Here is a 19,167-nt window from a genome sequence, read left to right on the forward strand (position 1 = left end):
TTACAGGATTGCAATTATTAATACCGTTACAATGTCATCTAAAAAATATTAAATAATAAAGGACTCAAAACATCATCTTGTTTGACACCACATTCTGATTTGAATGTAGAACTTAGTCCATTTGAAAATTTGATTCTATTTGTAGTATTATGATACATAGAAAATATTATTTGAAATAGTTTTGGAGGAACATTTGCTGACGCAAGTTTGTAAAAAAGGCCAACCCGCCAAATGGTATCAAAAGCTTTACGTAGGTCAATAAAAGCAGCAAAAACTTTTCTTTTCTTGTTTTTATAGTGGTCAATAATGGATTTGATTGAAAATAGATGGTCAGCAGTTCTAGTATTTTCTCTGAAACCAATTTGGTTTTTCACTTAGGAGAGATTTGCTGTTTATAAATTCCAGTAGTCTAGCATAAATTATTTTATTAAACAGTTTTCCTAAATTAGAAGTTATAGAAATTCTCCTATAATTACAGGGGTCTGTCTTATTACCTGATTTATGTAGAAGAACCAAAAAGCTCTCATTCCATAGAAGTTATAGAAATTCCCCTATAATTACAGGGGTCAGTCTTATTACCTGATTTATGTAGAAGAACCACAAAGCTCTCATTCCATAGAAGTTATAGAAATTCCCCTATAATTACAGGGGTCAGTCTTATTACCTGATTTATGTAGAAGAACCAAAAAGCTCTCATTCCATAGTAGTTATAGAAATTCTCCTATAATTACAGGGGTCAGTCTTATTACCTGATTTATGTAGAAGAACCAAAAAGCTCTCATTCCATAGTAGTTATAGAAATTCCCCTATAATTACAGGGGTCAGTCTTATTACCTGATTTATGTAGAAGAACCAAAAAGCTCTCATTCAATAGTAGTTATAGAAATTCCCCTATAATTACAGGGGTCAGTCTTATTACCTGATTTATGTAGAAGAACCAAAAAGCTCTCATTCAATAGTAGTTATAGAAATTCCCCTATAATTACAGGGGTCAGTCTTATTACCTGATTTATGTAGAAGAACCAAAAAGCTCTCATTCCATAGTAGTTATAGAAATTCTCCTATAATTACAGAGGTCAGTCTTATTACCTGATTTATGTAGAAGAACCAAAAAGCTCTCATTCCATAGAAGTTATAGAAATTCTCCTATAATTACAGGGGTCAGTCTTATTACCTGATTTATGTAGAAGAACCAAAAAGCTCTCATTCCATAGAAGTTATAGAAATTCTCCTATAATTACAGGGGTCAGTCTTATTACCTGATTTATGAAGGAGAACCAAAAAGCTCTCATTCCATAGTAGTTATAGAAATTCTCCTATAATTACAGGGGTCAGTCTTATTACCTGATTTATGAAGGAGAACCAAAAAGCTCTCATTCCATAGTAGTTATAGAAATTCTCCTATAATTACAGGGGTCAGTCTTATTACCTGATTTATGAAGGAGAACCAAAAAGCTCTCATTCCATAGAAGTTATAGAAATTCCCCTATAATTACAGGGGTCAGTCTTATTACCTGATTTATGTAGAAGAACCAAAAATCTCTCATTCCATAGTAGTTATAGAAATTCCCCTATAATTACAGGGGTCAGTCTTATTACCTGATTTATGTAGAAGAACCAAAAAGCTCTCATTCCATAGTAGTTATAGAAATTCCCCTATAATTACAGGGGTCAGTCTTATTACCTGATTTATGTAGAAGAACCAAAAATCTCTCATTCCATAGTAGTTATAGAAATTCCCCTATAATTACAGGGGTCAGTCTTATTACCTGATTTATGTAGAAGAACCAAAAAGCTCTCATTCCATAGTAGTTATAGAAATTCCCCTATAATTACAGGGGTCAGTCTTATTACCTGATTTATGTAGAAGAACCAAAAAGCTCTCATTCCATAGTAGTTATAGAAATTCCCCTATAATTACAGGGGTCAGTCTTATTACCTGATTTATGAAGAAGAACCAAAAAGCTCTCATTCCATAGTTTAGAAAATGTTCCTATGAGGAAAATAAAGTTATATAATTTTTCAAGAGGTTTGAGAATAGTATTCCCACTATATTTGAACATTTCGTTAGAGATCATATCTGTGGAAGTACTTTTTCCAAGTTTCAGTAGTTTAATAGCCTTAGCTATTTCCTCTACAGTTATCTTGTTGTCAAATATATTTTGAGCTGGCCCTTCATTAATATTTTTCATAGCTTGTTCAAATTTTTGGTTTATGTTATCATGAAAAGCTGAATTATTATTATCAGTTTTATTTAAGTTTTTGAAGAAATTTACAAATTCTTCTTTTGGTAAAGTATCATTGGAATCATGATTCATATTCAACCGATCTAGTTCATTTACTAGGTTCCAAAATGATTCTGGATCATTATCAATGCTATTATTCATTTCAATTTCTGTTTATATTATTTTTCTTCATATTTACAAATCCTTCTATATTTTGACTTATGAGTATAATACATTCTCCTGTAATATCCATTACTAGGATTTTTGTTAACAAGTTTCTCATAACATTTAACCAACTTCTTTAAATCTGCACATGATTGTGCATACCAAGGTTGTCTAGTAAGTTTTGTACCTTTTTTCTTTCTGTTGGGTGACTGGTTGACATATTTAGCATATTGCTTAGCACATTCTATTAATATAGAATTGAAAGAGTTAGTGATTTGGTCACAATCTTCAAATTCAGAACTCATATAATCCAAAAATTTACCTTTAAATTCATTATTATTGATTTTTTCATTAAATAAGCATTTAGCTTCCTTAGACCATATAAATTTACCAGGGAGGGCATCTAATTGAACAGTTCTATGGCACTATGACAGATAATCTATAAAAAAATGTACAACTAATTGGGCGATGATCAGAAAATGGTATCAGATCAAAAATGTCTAGATATCCAACAGAACTTAATAGACCTTGTGACACTAAAGTGTAATCCACTAGACTGCAACCATTATATGTGATGCAAGTAAATTCACCCTTTAAATCTCCAATTGTTCTCCCATTTAAAATTCTCATTCTGGTTTCTTTACAAAAATTTAGCAATAAATTGCCACTATTATTGGTGTGTTTGTGATCAAGATTATTTCTTGATGTTAGAATATCAACTTTGTGATTCAAGTCATGTCTATTTACAAATTCAGAATCATTATCGAATACAATATACTCTGGTTTTGTGTTAGTATAGGCATTGAAATCGCCTTGAATTATAACATCACCAAGTCTACAATATTTTTCAACATCTGACAAAAGAACAGAATAAATTGACTCAATATCATTTACTTTACCATTGGAATATTCAGGTGATATATATACAACTCCCAAAAAGATATCTTTCTTGGTCTTAAAAAATAAACGATCTAATTTTATCCATACAATATCAGCATGACTGTTTTTCATGGGTTTCATACTCATTTTAACATCTGGTTTGACAAAAATACTTATTCCCCCAGAATGACGCCTTGCTTTCAAAATTTGCGATATTGATATCATTAGTTTCACCTGTCCACGTTTCGACAAAGCTAATAATACTAAATTTATCAATTATGTTTTTGAACTGTGGGTCATTCACCTTATTTTCTGTCAGACCCTGTATATTCCACATGCCAAAACTCAAAGGTTCTTTTGGCTATTATTTGTAATCCTGTTCATGATTTCAATTGAATAGAATGTTGGGTAAGATATTATGATATAAAAGACAAATGATGAAACTTCTTTTTTTTTTTTTTTTTTTCTTATTTTCCCTTAAAGTGGGAGGGGGTAGTGATTCCCCCCACCCAAAAATACCATTCCAGGTATTGTAGAGAAAACAAATATAAGATTTATATATATGCTATATTATCCTGTTTAGGCTTTTCTGAGTGAGTGAAATGGAGGGAAAAAAAAATGGGGTGAAAGAGAATCATTATCTGGGATTCAAAATATGGTCTTGAAAATACTTAATGTATGTTTTTATAATATACTATACATAGCCAAGAAGAAAAGAAAAGAGCGAGAGAAGAAAAAAAAAATAAAATAAAAAAAAAAATATATAAAAAAAAATATACTTTATTGCTACTTTCACAAAATATACAATACATTTGTACATATTTCCGTCATTCACCAATTTTAGATTTTGATCTATTTAGCAATAAAGAAGTGAAAAGGTGCATCATATCAAATTTTGGGAGTGGTGTATCTTATTAAGTGAGTAATCCCTTCATGGATTCGGCGCTGGAGATATTTTTTGTTTTGACCACTGTGGTGATCAAAACAAAAAATATCGCTAGCGCCAAACCGTAAAGGGATTATTAATTGAGGATTGCTCACAGTTTGACACAGCCGCTATAAATTAGTTGGTGTTATTATTATTGTTTATTTTTTTTATTTTTTTGAGTGTGATAACTTAAATTGACGTGAACTAAATGTCTTGAAATTTCAACAAATGGTTAATAGCTGCTTGAGGAAGCTTGCTATTTAAAATGGGGTCAGTGGCCCCTACTTTTCTGCAAAAAGGGGCCTTACCGGGTGAAATAGGTGTTTATTTAAAATTGCATGATGTAGAATTGTGCTTCTCATTTAATTTTGCCAATCCTTTTTTAATTTGTTTCTTATAATTTAATAAATCTGTTAAAAATGATTAACATTTGGCATTGTCAGTTTATGGGGCCAAAGTAGGGCCATACCTTAAAAAATAAACTTCTGATTTCGAAAAAAAATGATGGTTTCCTCTTGAAAGTCCCTGCCTGCATTTTTCAATCAGATGTCTGATATATCTTACAGTTTTCAAGTTATAAGGGGCCGAAGGGGACCTTGCCTCAAGAAATTGACTTTTTTTATTTTTTGTGTGATTTTGAAAATTTGTTGTATTGGAATCCTTATAAAAATAAAAGCTTTAAGAAATATGCTTAGCATTTACTATTTTTGAGATAATGAGTTACAAACTGATCCATGAATTAATGCACCCTTAAGCAGAGTTTTGTACTTAAACTGAATTTTAAAATATTGTTCAATATTGTATCCAAATGAGTTGTTGTGTTAATTATAGGTCTCACTAACCACTTCTAACGTTTCCATTACTTTACATGTTAAAAAAATAATTTTCAAAGTCTCACTGTGAATTCCCAGGACAAATGACATCTTAAAGTTGCATACCGTTGCGAAGCTTGGAAAGTAAGGCTTCCAAAATCATTATGCTAATGGTACGATGATAGTAGAAATTCTTCACAAAATTTACTTGAATAAATAATACTGAAAATCCACATTTTTACCTGTTCTGCTAACTGACAGCATGGAAGCAAATTACTCACACATGTAAACAATATTCATACACTTTTGTAATTAATTACATATATGATTTTAAAGTACACATTCTTAGCTTTATTTTGACTACTTTTAATCATAATACACACAAATAATTCACTTACAATGCATATGTCTAGGTTCAGTGTGTTTTTGGTACTACATAGGGGGGTGGCCATTTGACCCGGAAGTGGTTAGTGAGACCTTAAAAACATTTTATGAGTTTTTATATTTTTCTTTTTTACATTTTATGAAAGCTTGTGGTATTGTGAGTCTAATAAGACCAAAACTATTAAAATCAGACATAGGACTACAAAGAAATGGCCATTTTTATATCATGCCCCTCAGTGATATTTCCCCTAAATTACTAAAAAATTACAATTTTAACTAACTTGTCACACCAAATTGAGTCCTATGATAATTCAAGAAGTTGTAATAGTAAATATCATTTATCATTATGAAAAAAGAACAGATTTCAACAATTTATATCATACCTATTTCATTACTTTGTGATTCTAAGTCTGTGCTGTGTGACTATTTGAGTACTTTGAATATCCCAAGCAGTGACGTTGTGTATTTCATGGATGACGTCAAGTTTTGAGTCACTGTTACTGATAAAAATCTTGTTGCTATGTTGTTTTTTAAAATACCTTGCACAATGCACTGCTTAAAATATAGCCAGATTACCAATATCACTATACTGATTTATGGGATAATGGAAATAATGACCAGGAAAGGCAATTTTCCTCAAATTATGCATTTCTCTGAAATATGCCATAATTTAATTTATGGTCTCACTAGCCACTTCTAACATTTCCATTACTTTACATGTTAAAAAAGTAATTTTAAAGTCTCACTGTGAATTCCCAGGACAAATGACATCTTAAAGTTGCATTCCATTGCGAAGCTTGGAAAGTAAGGCTTCCAAAATCATTATGCTAATGGTACGATGATAGTAGAAATTCTTCACAAAATTTACTTGAATAAATAATACTGAAAATCCACATTTTTACCTGTTCTGTATATGAAGAAATAAATAATCAATGGTTTTAGTTTTCATTTAGATACTTTTAACTTTCATCTAGGTGCTTGGTGACATGTTATTTTGACATATTTTTTTTTTCTTCATTTCAGAGAAAAGGATATAGAATGTAAACATGGGACGTGCACAGAACTTGGTTGTATCTGCCATGGTTGTTGGAAGGGTGAAAGTTGTTCTGAATATGGTGAGTATAGCAGTCATTCATGTAAAAGTCGTACACGGACAGTGTATTGGTAAGAGAGAGTAATCATGGGAACCAAGGTTATAGCGGTCATCAAAAGAATGTAATCTAAGGACAAAGACCAGATGCAGAAAAGAGACACACACAACAAAGAACATAGAGAAACTAAAATCATACATACAAAGTAACAAAAGGAAATGAGCAACTCGGACTCCACTAAAAACTGGGAGCATGGACCAGTTGCACCGGTAGGGTAAGTGTCCTCTGCTTTTCTAGAAACACCCGCCGAGTTGCTCATAAAAAGTCAAGTCAAGGGTAGATGAAAGAGGAAAGGAAAACTATGATCCGTTGAACAAATCAGTTTATGTTTATTTTGCACACTTCTTGAAAGTCAATTGTGGCATACACCCCCTAAAAATTGCGGGAACAATATTTTTTTGCATGAAGTCTTGCCTTGCTTAGTTTTGCCTTCAGTTCTATTTATGCCCTGTCTAACCTGAAATCCTAGATCTGCCCCCATACCTAGACCACAATTCTATGAGAAGTTAAGTGTAAGTGATAGTAAGAATCAGGCAAATTCTAAAAATCCACAACATGCATGTCAAACCTAAACAATCTGACAATGTAATATCTCTCAAGGATACTTTCTCTATTTGAAAAGACCATTATTTAATCTCTGCATCACTGGCTTTGCTTAGAAATACACACTACATATTACCTGCATTCTTGACAAATACATGTTTAAAATGGACCTGGGCTAAAAATTTCATTTTATTTTCAAATGAAGTTACTACAGTGCAGTGGCAGATCCAGAGAGGGTGCAGGGGGTTGGCACCCCTTTTTATAGGAAAATTGGTCATTTTCATTTTTAAAATTAACAAAAATTGGCAAATGATGTCCTTGCCCCCTCCCCCTTTTTTTGAATGACTTCAGCTGGCGCCCCTTTTTTTAAAGTGTCTTTACAAAGTGTCTTTTTCACCCTGTAGTGAAAATCTGTGCCTTTGCCAATTGACATTTCAGTCACACGGATAGATCCAAATTCTCATATTATATACTGTGGAAGTACTGTTGTTCATGGGGTACTAACTTGTATATGATGTAACATGGCAAATTACATAATGTTACATAAGACACGTTAGCGTAATGCCTTTTGTCCTGTAAGTCATACAAAATGAAGATTTTTGTATATCTTTTACCATAGACTACTTTTAGGAGTGATCGGGAATTCCATTTCTTTGATGTTTTACAATAAATGCCCTAGGACAGTTGTATTCTACATTTTTGTATAAGTCACCTTTATGTCAATTTCTTTTTTACGATATAACCTTTAGTGAAGCAATATTTTATATATTCTTGTAAATACTATTCAAATAATTATTTGGTCAGTGTAAACAGTTACCGTTTTATATAATATATTTATCAATATGTTTCTTTAAGTATTTGTTTAAGTATCTCTCCAGTTAAGAATCACGCAAAATGTGACACATGATTGGAAAGCCTACATATTTTTATTTTTGATATTTTGTTTTTAATGTTATAGTAAACATGTATTAACATGTGGCTTCTCATATAATCCCAGTTCTTAGGAGATATAGATTATTAACAATGTACTACAGAATTCAGAATTAAGGGAGATGACTCAGTAAATGATACTGAAATACAATAGAAACTATTGAATATTTGATGTGAATGATCTAAGAACAGACAGTTTGGAATGAATGATTATATCTTTCAATAAAACAACTTAATTACAACAAAAGAAAATGTATAGCCTGTTTGGGATTTTTTAGATACAAATGTATTCTATTTACATAATTTACAACCACTTCTGCTTCAGAATTTTCCTTTTAAATTTCATGCATGCTGTCACTTATCCATCTACCTTATTTAGTGAAAGCTTTTCACATTTGTGTGGTCAGGAGAGCAACGGTCACTTTATAACCCTGAGGTATTCTATTATTGCCTGAGGCCAGTCCGAGGGTAATAGTTGATATCAAGAGGTAATTAATTTGCTATTCCTTGAATGGACAGCCTACTAATGTTTTATTATCCTGAATTACCATACCATATAGCTGGAACATTTCACAAGATAAAGTTTTCGCTTAATGTGCGAGGTTTTGGAAATCACAAAAATAAAAGTTTGCTACTAATATTACAATTTTGTAATTAAAGAGTAAAACTATCCCATTTGGGTGATGTACTTTCAAGGGCGAAAAAGAGTAAAAATAGTTTTTTTTTATCTTAAATCCATATAGAATGTTTGTTTTTTTGTTTTTTTTTTCAATTTAATTATTCTTTTCTTTTCCACATTTTATTCTGGTAAACAAATGAATCAGTAGATTTTGTGTGCTTTGGAATGTTACAGGGGTCATAATTGGGCATTGCCCAAACTTAAAACAACTTTTTTCAATTTTTGGTCCAATTTAGAATTTTTTTTTATTGAATTAAAAAAAAAAAACCCTGTCTGCATTTTCAATTAAATTTCATATATCTTTTATAGTTTTCAAGTTATAAGGGGTTAAAGGTGCCACACCCCAAAGAAAATGATTTTTTGGTTCACCTGGTATAAGAAGCCATGTGAGGTTTTATCATTATAACTTGGCCTGTGTCGTGGTTGTTATTATTACTATAGATAAATAGGAAGAAAAACTATCACTATTATGTTGTATTTTTATATCATAAATATTTTAATGTAGGAAAAGAAAAGTTTGCATTTTAATCATAAAATAATGGGACTATTTTTTGTTAAGTAAATGTTAAAATGGTAATGTTAAGCTTGTTTTCAGCTATAATCATAATTACAAAGCTTTGAGTGTTTTTTTTCATAAGCAAATAGTGATACAGATGACTGTGATAATCTTGCTATACAAATTTGTAATAAGTTTGACTTTGCTGCAATATTTAAATCCCCTGCTGTGATAAATTAACCTGTCATACTGCAAAATTTTAACCCCTTCAGTGATATATTTTAACCCCCTGCTGCAATATTTTAACCCCACTGGTGCAGTATTTTATTCCCTAGCTATGATAAATTAATCCCCTTGTTGCGATATTTTAACCCCCCCCTGCTGCAATATTTTAACCCCCCTGCTGTGATATTTTAACCTCCCTGCTGCAATATTTTAATACCCTTCTGGGATAAATTAACACCCTGTTATGATATTTTAAGCTCCTCCTGTGATATATTAACCCAGTAATTCAAAATAGAAGATAGGGTTTTCACCATATATTTTTGTTTATATATCAAAAACCATAACAGATAAAATAATCTGTGACATACTAGGCTCTTTGGCTCAAAGAGATCTGTCTTCCCAGAAAATTTCAAAATAACTGATTGACTGATTTTTGAGTTATTGCCCTTTGTTTTGCAGGTTTTGCCTATTATTTAGAAAACGAAAGCAAGTTGATGATAATTGTAAATTAATAAAATGTTCAGTAATTCAATATCTATTTTTGGCGCAAATTTCTTGACCCTTCTTGGACTTATGGTTATTGAAAGTATCATTGTTAAAAGTTTTTATCAATTTTTGCCTATTATTTAGAAAATGAAGGCAGATTGTTGATTAATGTAAATTTAATAATATGTATGCAACACTATATAATATGCATTTTTAAATTTTTTTTGTACTTTTAGCATGTTATTCACTTAACATAAGTATAGTGATGATTAATGTTTAAATGTTCAGTATCATGACAAATATCATCTGTGCAACTTTGAACAAAGGTGTTTGACCATTTTAAGGTTTTGCATGTAGTCAACTTTTTTTAAGCTATTAAACCAGGTGAGCGATTGAGGCTCTTGAGAGCCTTTTGTTAATTTTTGGTACAATTTCAAACTTTTTGAAATTTCATATATCTCTGACAGTTTTTGAGTTATGAGGGGTAAAAAAGGCCACACCTTAAAAAAAATTAACTTTTTAATTTTTAGTCTGATTTTGAAAATTTTTAATTGGATTAAAAATTTGTGCAATACAGTGTCCAAACTATTTGTTGTGTCCATAATAAATTAAAAGTCCTTATGCTGAAGTGTGTCAAAAACTAATATTGTGTCTACACTTTCCCAAACTGTTCAGAGTTTTACCATTGCAGTCATATCATGTTGCGCTCAGTGAAGCTTTTTATTATTTACTGATAATATGGTTTCTTGGGTTAGGAGCAGGGTATCCTGTACAGTGTTTCTAGTTTTCAATATAACTATCCTTCCCTGCACATTTAAGTGCCAGTCTCTGTAAGAATCAGGCATTGACTGAAAAATAGTATGAAAAAAACATCATTTTGATACGGGTAGATTAATTTGCCTATTTGTACCATCAGAATCAAGAAAACAGGCAAGATTTTCCATATCATGCTGGACTATTGAGTTACAATTTTATTGAAATTCACTGAAAATGAACATTTCAAGGGCAGATAACTTTGTCAAAAACTTCTTTTTTCTAACATTCTATTGAAAGAGGAATCAAGGGAACCAAGGTTACAGCGGTAACAAAAGAATGTAATCCAGGGAAAAAGACCAGACATGGAAAACAGACATACACAACAAAGAACATTAAGTAACTAAAATCATACATACAAAGTAATAAAAGCAAATGAGCAACTCGGATTCCACTAAAAAATGGGAGCGTGGACCAGGTGCACCGGTAGGGTAAGTGTCCTCTACTTTTCTATAAACACCTGCCGAGGTGCTCATAAAAAGGAAAGTCAATGGTAGACAAACGAGGAAAGGAAAACTATGATTCGTTGAATAAATCAGTTTTCATGGTGCAGATGGATACACCAAAACGATCAATGAGCTCATGATGACGACCATAAAACTTCTTTAGTGATGACTTCAATCTTGTAGCAACATAACCCTGTTCCAGAAGCCTATTTGTTAGAGTTCTAGTGTGATACAAAAAGTCTGTGTGGTTTCGGCAAGCTCTGGCATAACATATGAGTTGTGATATGAACATTCCATAAGCAGGTGCTGAAGGGATGTTGCCACAGATGAAAGGAAAGTTAACAATTCTGAAAATTGTCACGTTTGTTGTAAAGTTTGGTCAATATTTTTCCTTTACCATCGATTTCTGATTGTAGGTCAAGATATAAGGTTGACTTCACAGTGTCTGTAGTATCCTTTATCTCAAGTTCTTTAGGGCTGATACGATGTATCAAATCCCTGAAATTAGGATTGTTTAAAGATAATACGTCATCTATAATTTTGAGGAAATCCAGTTACACAGATATCAAATAATGGTCTTTTCAAATAGAGAAAGTATCCTTGAGTGATTGTCAGATCAGTGGGGTTTTGACATGCATGTTTCTCAGATTTTACCCATTTTGCCTGATTCTTACAAACACTTACACTTAAGAATGATTGCTGCTCTTTGAAGAATAACTTAATGACTAACAGTTTATATACAAATGTCACTATATACTTTCAATGTCAATATTTGTAATGCTCTATACTACAAACACTCCTCTTAAAAAGAATCTGGTCTTGTTTAATATAGGGCAATATCCAGCAGTGCATTGTAGTACTGGTCTAATTTTTCACTTTAATCTTTCAAATCTTGTATGGAGCTTCATTGTTGACTTGACTAAACAGGTCAAAACTAGTATTTACTCAAATAAATAGTGGTTTAAATCAAGGACTACCTGGTCATACTTTCATGATTAAAAAAAAAATTATTATTTATAAAAAATGTCATAGCTGTAAGATACTTGTTCAGAAGCTAGGTCATGGGATAAGATTTTAACGACTGGTTGGTTCAGAGTCCAAATAATATAATTACATAGGATGGCTTGTCCACCTGCAGACTGTTGCTTCTGTGAGCTGAGCACTATCAAGATCCAATTCAGTGTGTCAGCTTGTACAAAGCAGGGTCTGTTCAATTAGTCATTCGTTCTCATGACGATATGTGTATATGTTATTATGTATCTGCCATAAGACATTAAAACATTACAATCAATCAATCAATCAATCAATTTATTCACTTTAGAAAGCCATAAATTAATGTTTGCTTTTGTTAATGATTGTGTAAGCTTAACATAAATTTAATTAATTGACTGTGTTTTAAGGAGGTAGACCTAAGGTAAGGGACACAACTCTTACAAATTATTTAAACATTTGTATTCAGCATTTTATATCAATCTCATGTAAGCATCAAAGTAACTTGGATTGATTTCATTCTGTTTCAAGTGAAAGTTAGGTAGGCTTTGGTGAAATTGAATATAATACAAACATATCACTGATTTCAAGAGTAATGTCCTTATCCTAGATCTGCTGTACCTCTTTAAACAATTACCTGTACATGTGTCTTAGTGATACCTGTAATACCTTTGCTGCTAATTTTACTTGCTTCAGTTTGCTTTTCATGTCAAGCCCATAATTAATTTTTGTTTTTAGAACTGCCAATATTTAATTATAGCATTTTTTTCAGTGTGTCATTTCTCTCTTAAGTAATGCACTGTATATTGAAGTTTAAATTTGATCAATGTTTGAATGTTTACCAAGTTGCTAAGTGTTTACATGTTTTTTTTTTGTGAAAAAAAAATTATCTTATAAAAATGGCATTTAGAATAATATATCTGCCATTTAGATGTGAAAATCAATTGTTATAGGTGTCATGCATTTAATGTATTAAATAATTGTAAATACATGTATTGTAGTTGATGGCTTTCAATACTTGATGCCTGTGGGACTATTCAACATGATGCAATTTTGTTTCTTTTTTTCAATGAAACTTTCACAGATTATTTATCAAATACTGTATTTAATATGTGCACTTCTTATTTGAGAATTTGATCAGATATATTGATATTTGATTTTTTCAGGGGATGGGATGAGGGTGGTTGGGTTTCCATACCAACATATGGACTTATCTTTGATTAAAATTGGGTTCCCATTTCTAATCCACAATATTTCCCACACCGGGGGTGTTCTTACTTAAAATTTTGACTTGGCACAGCAAAATGTGTTTGAAATGTCCAGGTTACCATGTTAGGTTACCATTTCTAACTGAATGTGAATACATAGGTAATGTCAATTTTGCAACCATAAAACAAAATAAATTTTCTTTAGAATGTTAGTGAAATTCTTTTTTTTTTCGTTTCCAGAAAATTTATTTACACCAATATTCTCCAACACTCTCTACACTAAGAGGGTATTACCATACTCCAGAGGAGTCTTGAAAGGGATAGCTGCCTTTGACCAAGATCGGGCAGAATGCACATTCAGAAAGACTGCTGCTTGCCCATGTTCAAAAGTTGTTTACGGAATCATAAAGGGAGAGCACTCTGAAAGATTTCAGATTAATCCTGGTACTGGAGAGTTAGCCTATGCAGCTGATGACATTGGTTATGAGACGGAGTTCAAAGCTACGATCGTTGCAAGGAATATTGATGAATTTGGTAATCTAAACAGATCTAGCAGGTACACAGGATATGCTAATGTTAGAATTATTGTTACCTCAGACGTTGAAGAAAGTGAAACGTTATTAAGAGAAATTTTGCCGTACCCAAATATTTACATTTGGCAACAGCAAGAGGCAGATGATGAAGAAGAGATTGATCATGTTGGTGTGGGAATTGAAGACAACATTAATAAGATGGGAGAAAAGAAAAGCAGTCTGTCATCCCCTGAAGATTGGCTTAAATTAAAGGAAGGACCCATGGATCATGAAAAGCATCATTCAAGAGTGAAAAGGGTATGTCTCCTCACAGAGATATTGATTATGTGATTATCTTGTCATTTGCTGAGCAATTATTCGATTTGCTAAGCGGCTATTTGACTAGACCAAATATTTCATGAATATTTGGTTGCCTACAACCATGAAAACCCTTTTATGAAAACAAAAAGTTAATTTTTAATGATAATAAAATTTCAAGTACAGGAGCAAAGAAAATTGGGATTATGTAATTACTGGGACACCCTTATTTGAGGGGCCTCTAGATATACATACTCTATCATATTTTATCTCTATATTGAAGTAGATACAAGAAATTTGGGACTAGTTTGTATGAGAAAAACTAATCCTAGGTACAAATCTCTACTTGGAACATTAACACACCAATATGGGGAAATTGCTCATGAATAACTACCATTCTCCAACAGCATACTACTGTATGACATAGCAGCTACAAAGGAGACAACTCTATCCTTTAATATAAAGTCGGACTAACACTTTATTGGCTAATTACTTTCCAATATTAAGAAGAAGTATAACAAACACTACTGTTCATCTTAAAATTGATCGGTGCATTAAAATTTTAATGCTCTTGTCTCTTGAAGATCTAGTCATTCTATACTGTTGTCTTCCTATCAATCCACATGGCTATGGCTCACATATTGTGTAAAACCTTTTTAACATTTTGAAGGATTTGATAATATTTGGACATAAAGTTTTTTTTCATGGCAGCTGCATGCATAGGAAGTTTTCTTAATTTTTTTTTTGTTTTCTAATTTTTGCATTTCAGAGTTATTAATACTGAAAAAAAGGCTGTATCATGTGCTTTTAAGAACAGCTGCTTACTTTAATCTGTTTATTCCAAAACCTCTAAAATTGTAAAATTCAATTTTTTGCATCATGTTATTTCCCATTTGCTGAATCAGTCAGTTTGTGTGTAAATTTTGCATTCATGTATCTTAACTACAAGGATATATATTAGTGTTAGGATTATTTTTGTAGAAATTTTATGACTGTAAATGTTGCAAACATTGTGGCATTTAAAGTAGCAAGATTATTTTGGGTTTCCAAGTTGTGTCAGTTTAGTCAAATAATAAGTTCCAATGAAATTATTTTCACAGGCTGTTACTATCAATGACTTCTCAGTCTTACTGAATTTGAACGGCACAAGTGATGGAACAGTATCTCCAGCTGACCAGTTCCTGTACCAGGCAGTTATCACAGTTCCACCAGGAGTCTCTAATTTGCTGCTTGAGATTAACACTACTGTAACTGCCTCAAGGGCTGTGTATAAGATTTTGTATACAACTGTTTCAGATATAGGGTCCAACATTATCGTCAATGCTTCTGATGTCGCAGAGATCTCAAGTTTTGCAAATAGTGAGGTACTGTTAACATAGTATTTTTCATAGTACATTAAGCAGGTGTGAATTATTTTTGTGGGTATAAAGACACTAAGATACACCTAAGTTAGCACTGTGTGAAAGCCACCTGTTGAATGGTATTTGCACAAATTTTTTAAGAATATTTACAAGAAAGGGGTTCTAACACATTCCGACATCTGGAAAACTTCCCCCACCCGTTAGATCCTCCACCAAAATACAATTTTCACCATTTTTGCTGCAGATAAACAAACATGACATCATGTTATTGTGACTTAATTCTGACTATGAAAATTTATAAACAGTATCAACTTGTTTTGTTTTAAATCTGGATCATATTGTCTGAAGTTGTTTAAAAATTCTGTTAAAAAACCATTTTGGACATAACGGAAGATAAAAAAAAGGCATAATAAATTGTGATGGGAATTAAATGAAAATCAACAAAATGCAAGTTGAGAATAAACAAGTGTCCTTTTTTACCTATAAAAGCTTAAAATAGTGCAAGAATCAAATTAAACTGCCTTTTTTAACTGGCCTGTTGTATTTTCTAAAGTGAGGCAAATCTCGATTCCTTCTTAACATATATATATATGCATTTGTCACATTCTTTTCAGTTCGATTCAGTTGTTGTTGGCTTTGGCTTAGTAAACAATACTGGGGTTGACATGGCAACATATGGTCCAAGTCAGATTCTTGTCACTTTCACAGCTGTTGTTATCGACAATAGTGAAGTGGTGAATGGGAACCAGTATGACATCAATGCTACATTGATTCATGATACTGGTACAAAATTGGCTGTTGAGACATTCACAGCAGGTGAAACAACCACTGTAGGTGAAACAACCACTGTAGCTGAAACAACCACTGTAGCTGAAGTAACCACGGAAACAGCAACTACAGCTCCTCCTGTGAGTTAAACATATACTGAACAAGGATGTGATTCAATTTATTTTTTTCATATACCACCACTGTCTCTGTGGAGTGGGATAGAATGTAATAACCAGAATCTCTGTCCATGTTCCTATAGGTTTGTCATCATTATACTTTTATATTACCAAGTATTGTTTATATATTTGGCCTTTTAATGTTGCCAAGGGGTTAAAAATAAACACATATTTTCTTCAGTCTCCTTGACATATACACCATTCCTATTCTGGTTATATACATATTGGTGAAGATGCAGAAATTAAATCGCATTGCAAAAAAATTAATTTCAATAAATTGTTTTGAGAAGGAAGTAGTAGAATAATATAATTGTTATTTGTTACTTATTTATACCCTCCATTCTTCGAGAGGTACATATAGTAATTTTGTTGAATCCCATCATTTGTCCGGCCCTGCATCTGTCCACAGTATTTTTTCCCAACAGTTTTCTTTGCCATTTCTTATTTGAGCCACTTGGTATTTTGGCAGAAACTGTATTAAGACTATATTTCAGATTAAAGTGACATCAACTTCTTATTTGGATGAGTGGGTATTCTTTAGTAAGCTTTGCTTGTAGTTTTATTTGTGTGTTTTTATGCCCTTGACTTTTTTCCCAATGCATTTGCATTTGTGTATAATATTTTTTTTTTGTAAAATGAAGCGCAATGTCAATGACCTTGAGATTAATTTTGACCTCTGTCACATTTGAAACTGTCATTTTTAATGTATTTTGCCTTCATTTAGGAATTTATCAGAAATGTTCCAGTGATTAGGATTAAAAGAGGCCCTGTGGTTTTTTTATCACATTTCTGCTGGAAATATCCCATTGAAATCATAAATTTTTAATTGAAGATTATTAAAAAATGACCCATTCTCAAAATTTTAATCCCAATCACTGATGTTTTTACTTTAAACCTCTATAATCACACTTGAAATGCTAGCTATCACAGAAGTTCTTTGTAAAAATATATCTTGTTTATCATGTGTATGTTATTGTTTGTTTATTGTTGCTTTTCCAGACCTTTACAGTTGACTTCTCCATTGTGGAGGTCAATAAAAGAGAAAGCATCACTACGGTTACACCATCACAGGAAGTTAAGCTGGAGGCAGTCATCACAGTGCCTCTGGGACTGTCAAACATTACACTGACCTTGACCTCTGGCTTAGATGGTACAGCCATTTACCACTTTTGTACTTTAGGTGATGTAAGCTATGGAGAAAATCTGGTGCCCAGTGGACCATTTATTACAGAGAAAGTTTCTACATTCGAAAACTTTGAGGTAGATTTTAGAAATAAGACACATTACTTTTATTTACCATTTATACCCACAAAACAAAATATTGGAGCAGGGTTTACATAGGAATCAATGAATCTGTTTGTCTTTCTATCTATTAGTCCATTTTTCTAGCACAATTCTTCCATGAAGTTTGATTGAACATTTTAAATACAAGGTGCTTGCAAAGAGAGATAATCCAATTAAAAAGGTTTTTCATGTTCAAAGTCAAATCCTTATTGCTAATTATCAACTTCTCAAGCATTTTTCTTCCTGAACTGAATCATGTTGTGAATTTATATTTCTCAGTTGTTAAGGTATGCCAGGACTTGTAGCCAAAATTCAGACTTTGTTACGCCTCCATTGCCCGAGAGATGGGCTTTTGGACCACACTTTGCCTGAGAGATGGGCCTTTGGACCACACTTTGCCTGAGAGATGGGCCTTTGGACCACACTTTGAATTGTTAGTGTCATATATAATACACTACCTTTGATAAAATGTCTGGCATGAGCTGTCAAAATTCCCAGACCCTTGGTCTAGTTAGAGTACCAAATGTAGATGTGGAGACAAATTTAAATTTTTAATGATAGTGAGGGGAGATAATCAAACAAGCTTAAGAGCAGGGAAATTTTTTTGCTTGTTTATAGTATTTTTTACATTTTATTTTTATATCTCTAGATTGACAAGGGTATCATTTACCTTGGTGAGATATCTAATGTTGGTACAGACGTCCTGACATCATATGAGCCAAGCCAGATTAGGGTCAACTTCACTGCCATAGTTTTAAATAACATTAACCTTGGGAATGGCGACAGTTGTGGTCTGACAGCTTCAGTGGATCAGGGAGGGACGGAGACAAACTCCTCCTCTTGGTCTCTACCTGTAGACCTGCAGTCTTTGGTAAAGTAATACTTTTAACATACTAATTTTGGCAGTATACTAATTTTTGTTATTTTGGCAGTGGACAGAAAACTGCGAAGAATTTTACATTTTGAAATTGATTTTTAACACTGTATAACACTAATCATTTTTTAGAAACCATGAAAATTAATACCTGCGAATATGTTCACTTGGCAGAATCCATGAAAATTAGCAGCCACAAAAATTAATATGCTTATAGTATTGAGGTAAAAAAAAAATCCGCACTTATATTTCATATATATGTGTTACGATATTGAAAAAAAAAAAAAAAAACACATAAATTGTGATATTTAGCTTACTCTTTAGTACTCATGAGGAAGAAAAGAGAAAAGAAGGGTAACCACAAAATTACCAAACAATAATTTGATCCATAATAAAGTCCAAAATAAATCTTAAAAAATAGATATTAGAAGTTTTGCAACACATTTTCTGGCATTCAATGTTGAATTTTGTGATTGTTGGTAAAATTAAAATTCTTGCTTGGAGAATGAATTTA

At 32.1% G+C, this 19,167-nt stretch overlaps 1 protein-coding gene across 2 annotated transcripts in view; it reads left to right on the plus strand.

Annotated features, from left to right (window-relative positions):
• Positions 1-19,167, plus strand: part of LOC148599812 (uncharacterized) — a 48,392-nt gene that overhangs the window by 6,189 nt on the left and 23,036 nt on the right. For both annotated transcript variants that reach the window (XM_088558963.1, XM_088558964.1), the window contains exons 3-8: positions 6,417-6,508; positions 13,601-14,190; positions 15,291-15,554; positions 16,166-16,459; positions 17,495-17,755; positions 18,429-18,650. In XM_088558963.1, the coding sequence (XP_088415089.1) occupies positions 6,417-6,508; positions 13,601-14,190; positions 15,291-15,554; positions 16,166-16,459; positions 17,495-17,755; positions 18,429-18,650 (1,723 nt within the window). The remainder of the gene's footprint in view (positions 1-6,416; positions 6,509-13,600; positions 14,191-15,290; positions 15,555-16,165; positions 16,460-17,494; positions 17,756-18,428; positions 18,651-19,167) is intronic.

This window comes from Perna viridis, chromosome 13 (assembly GCF_037379345.1).
Source record: "Perna viridis isolate PV_CMFRI_1.1 ecotype Kerala chromosome 13, ASM3737934v1, whole genome shotgun sequence".
In the NCBI taxonomy this organism is placed as follows: Eukaryota; Metazoa; Mollusca; class Bivalvia; order Mytilida; family Mytilidae; genus Perna; species Perna viridis.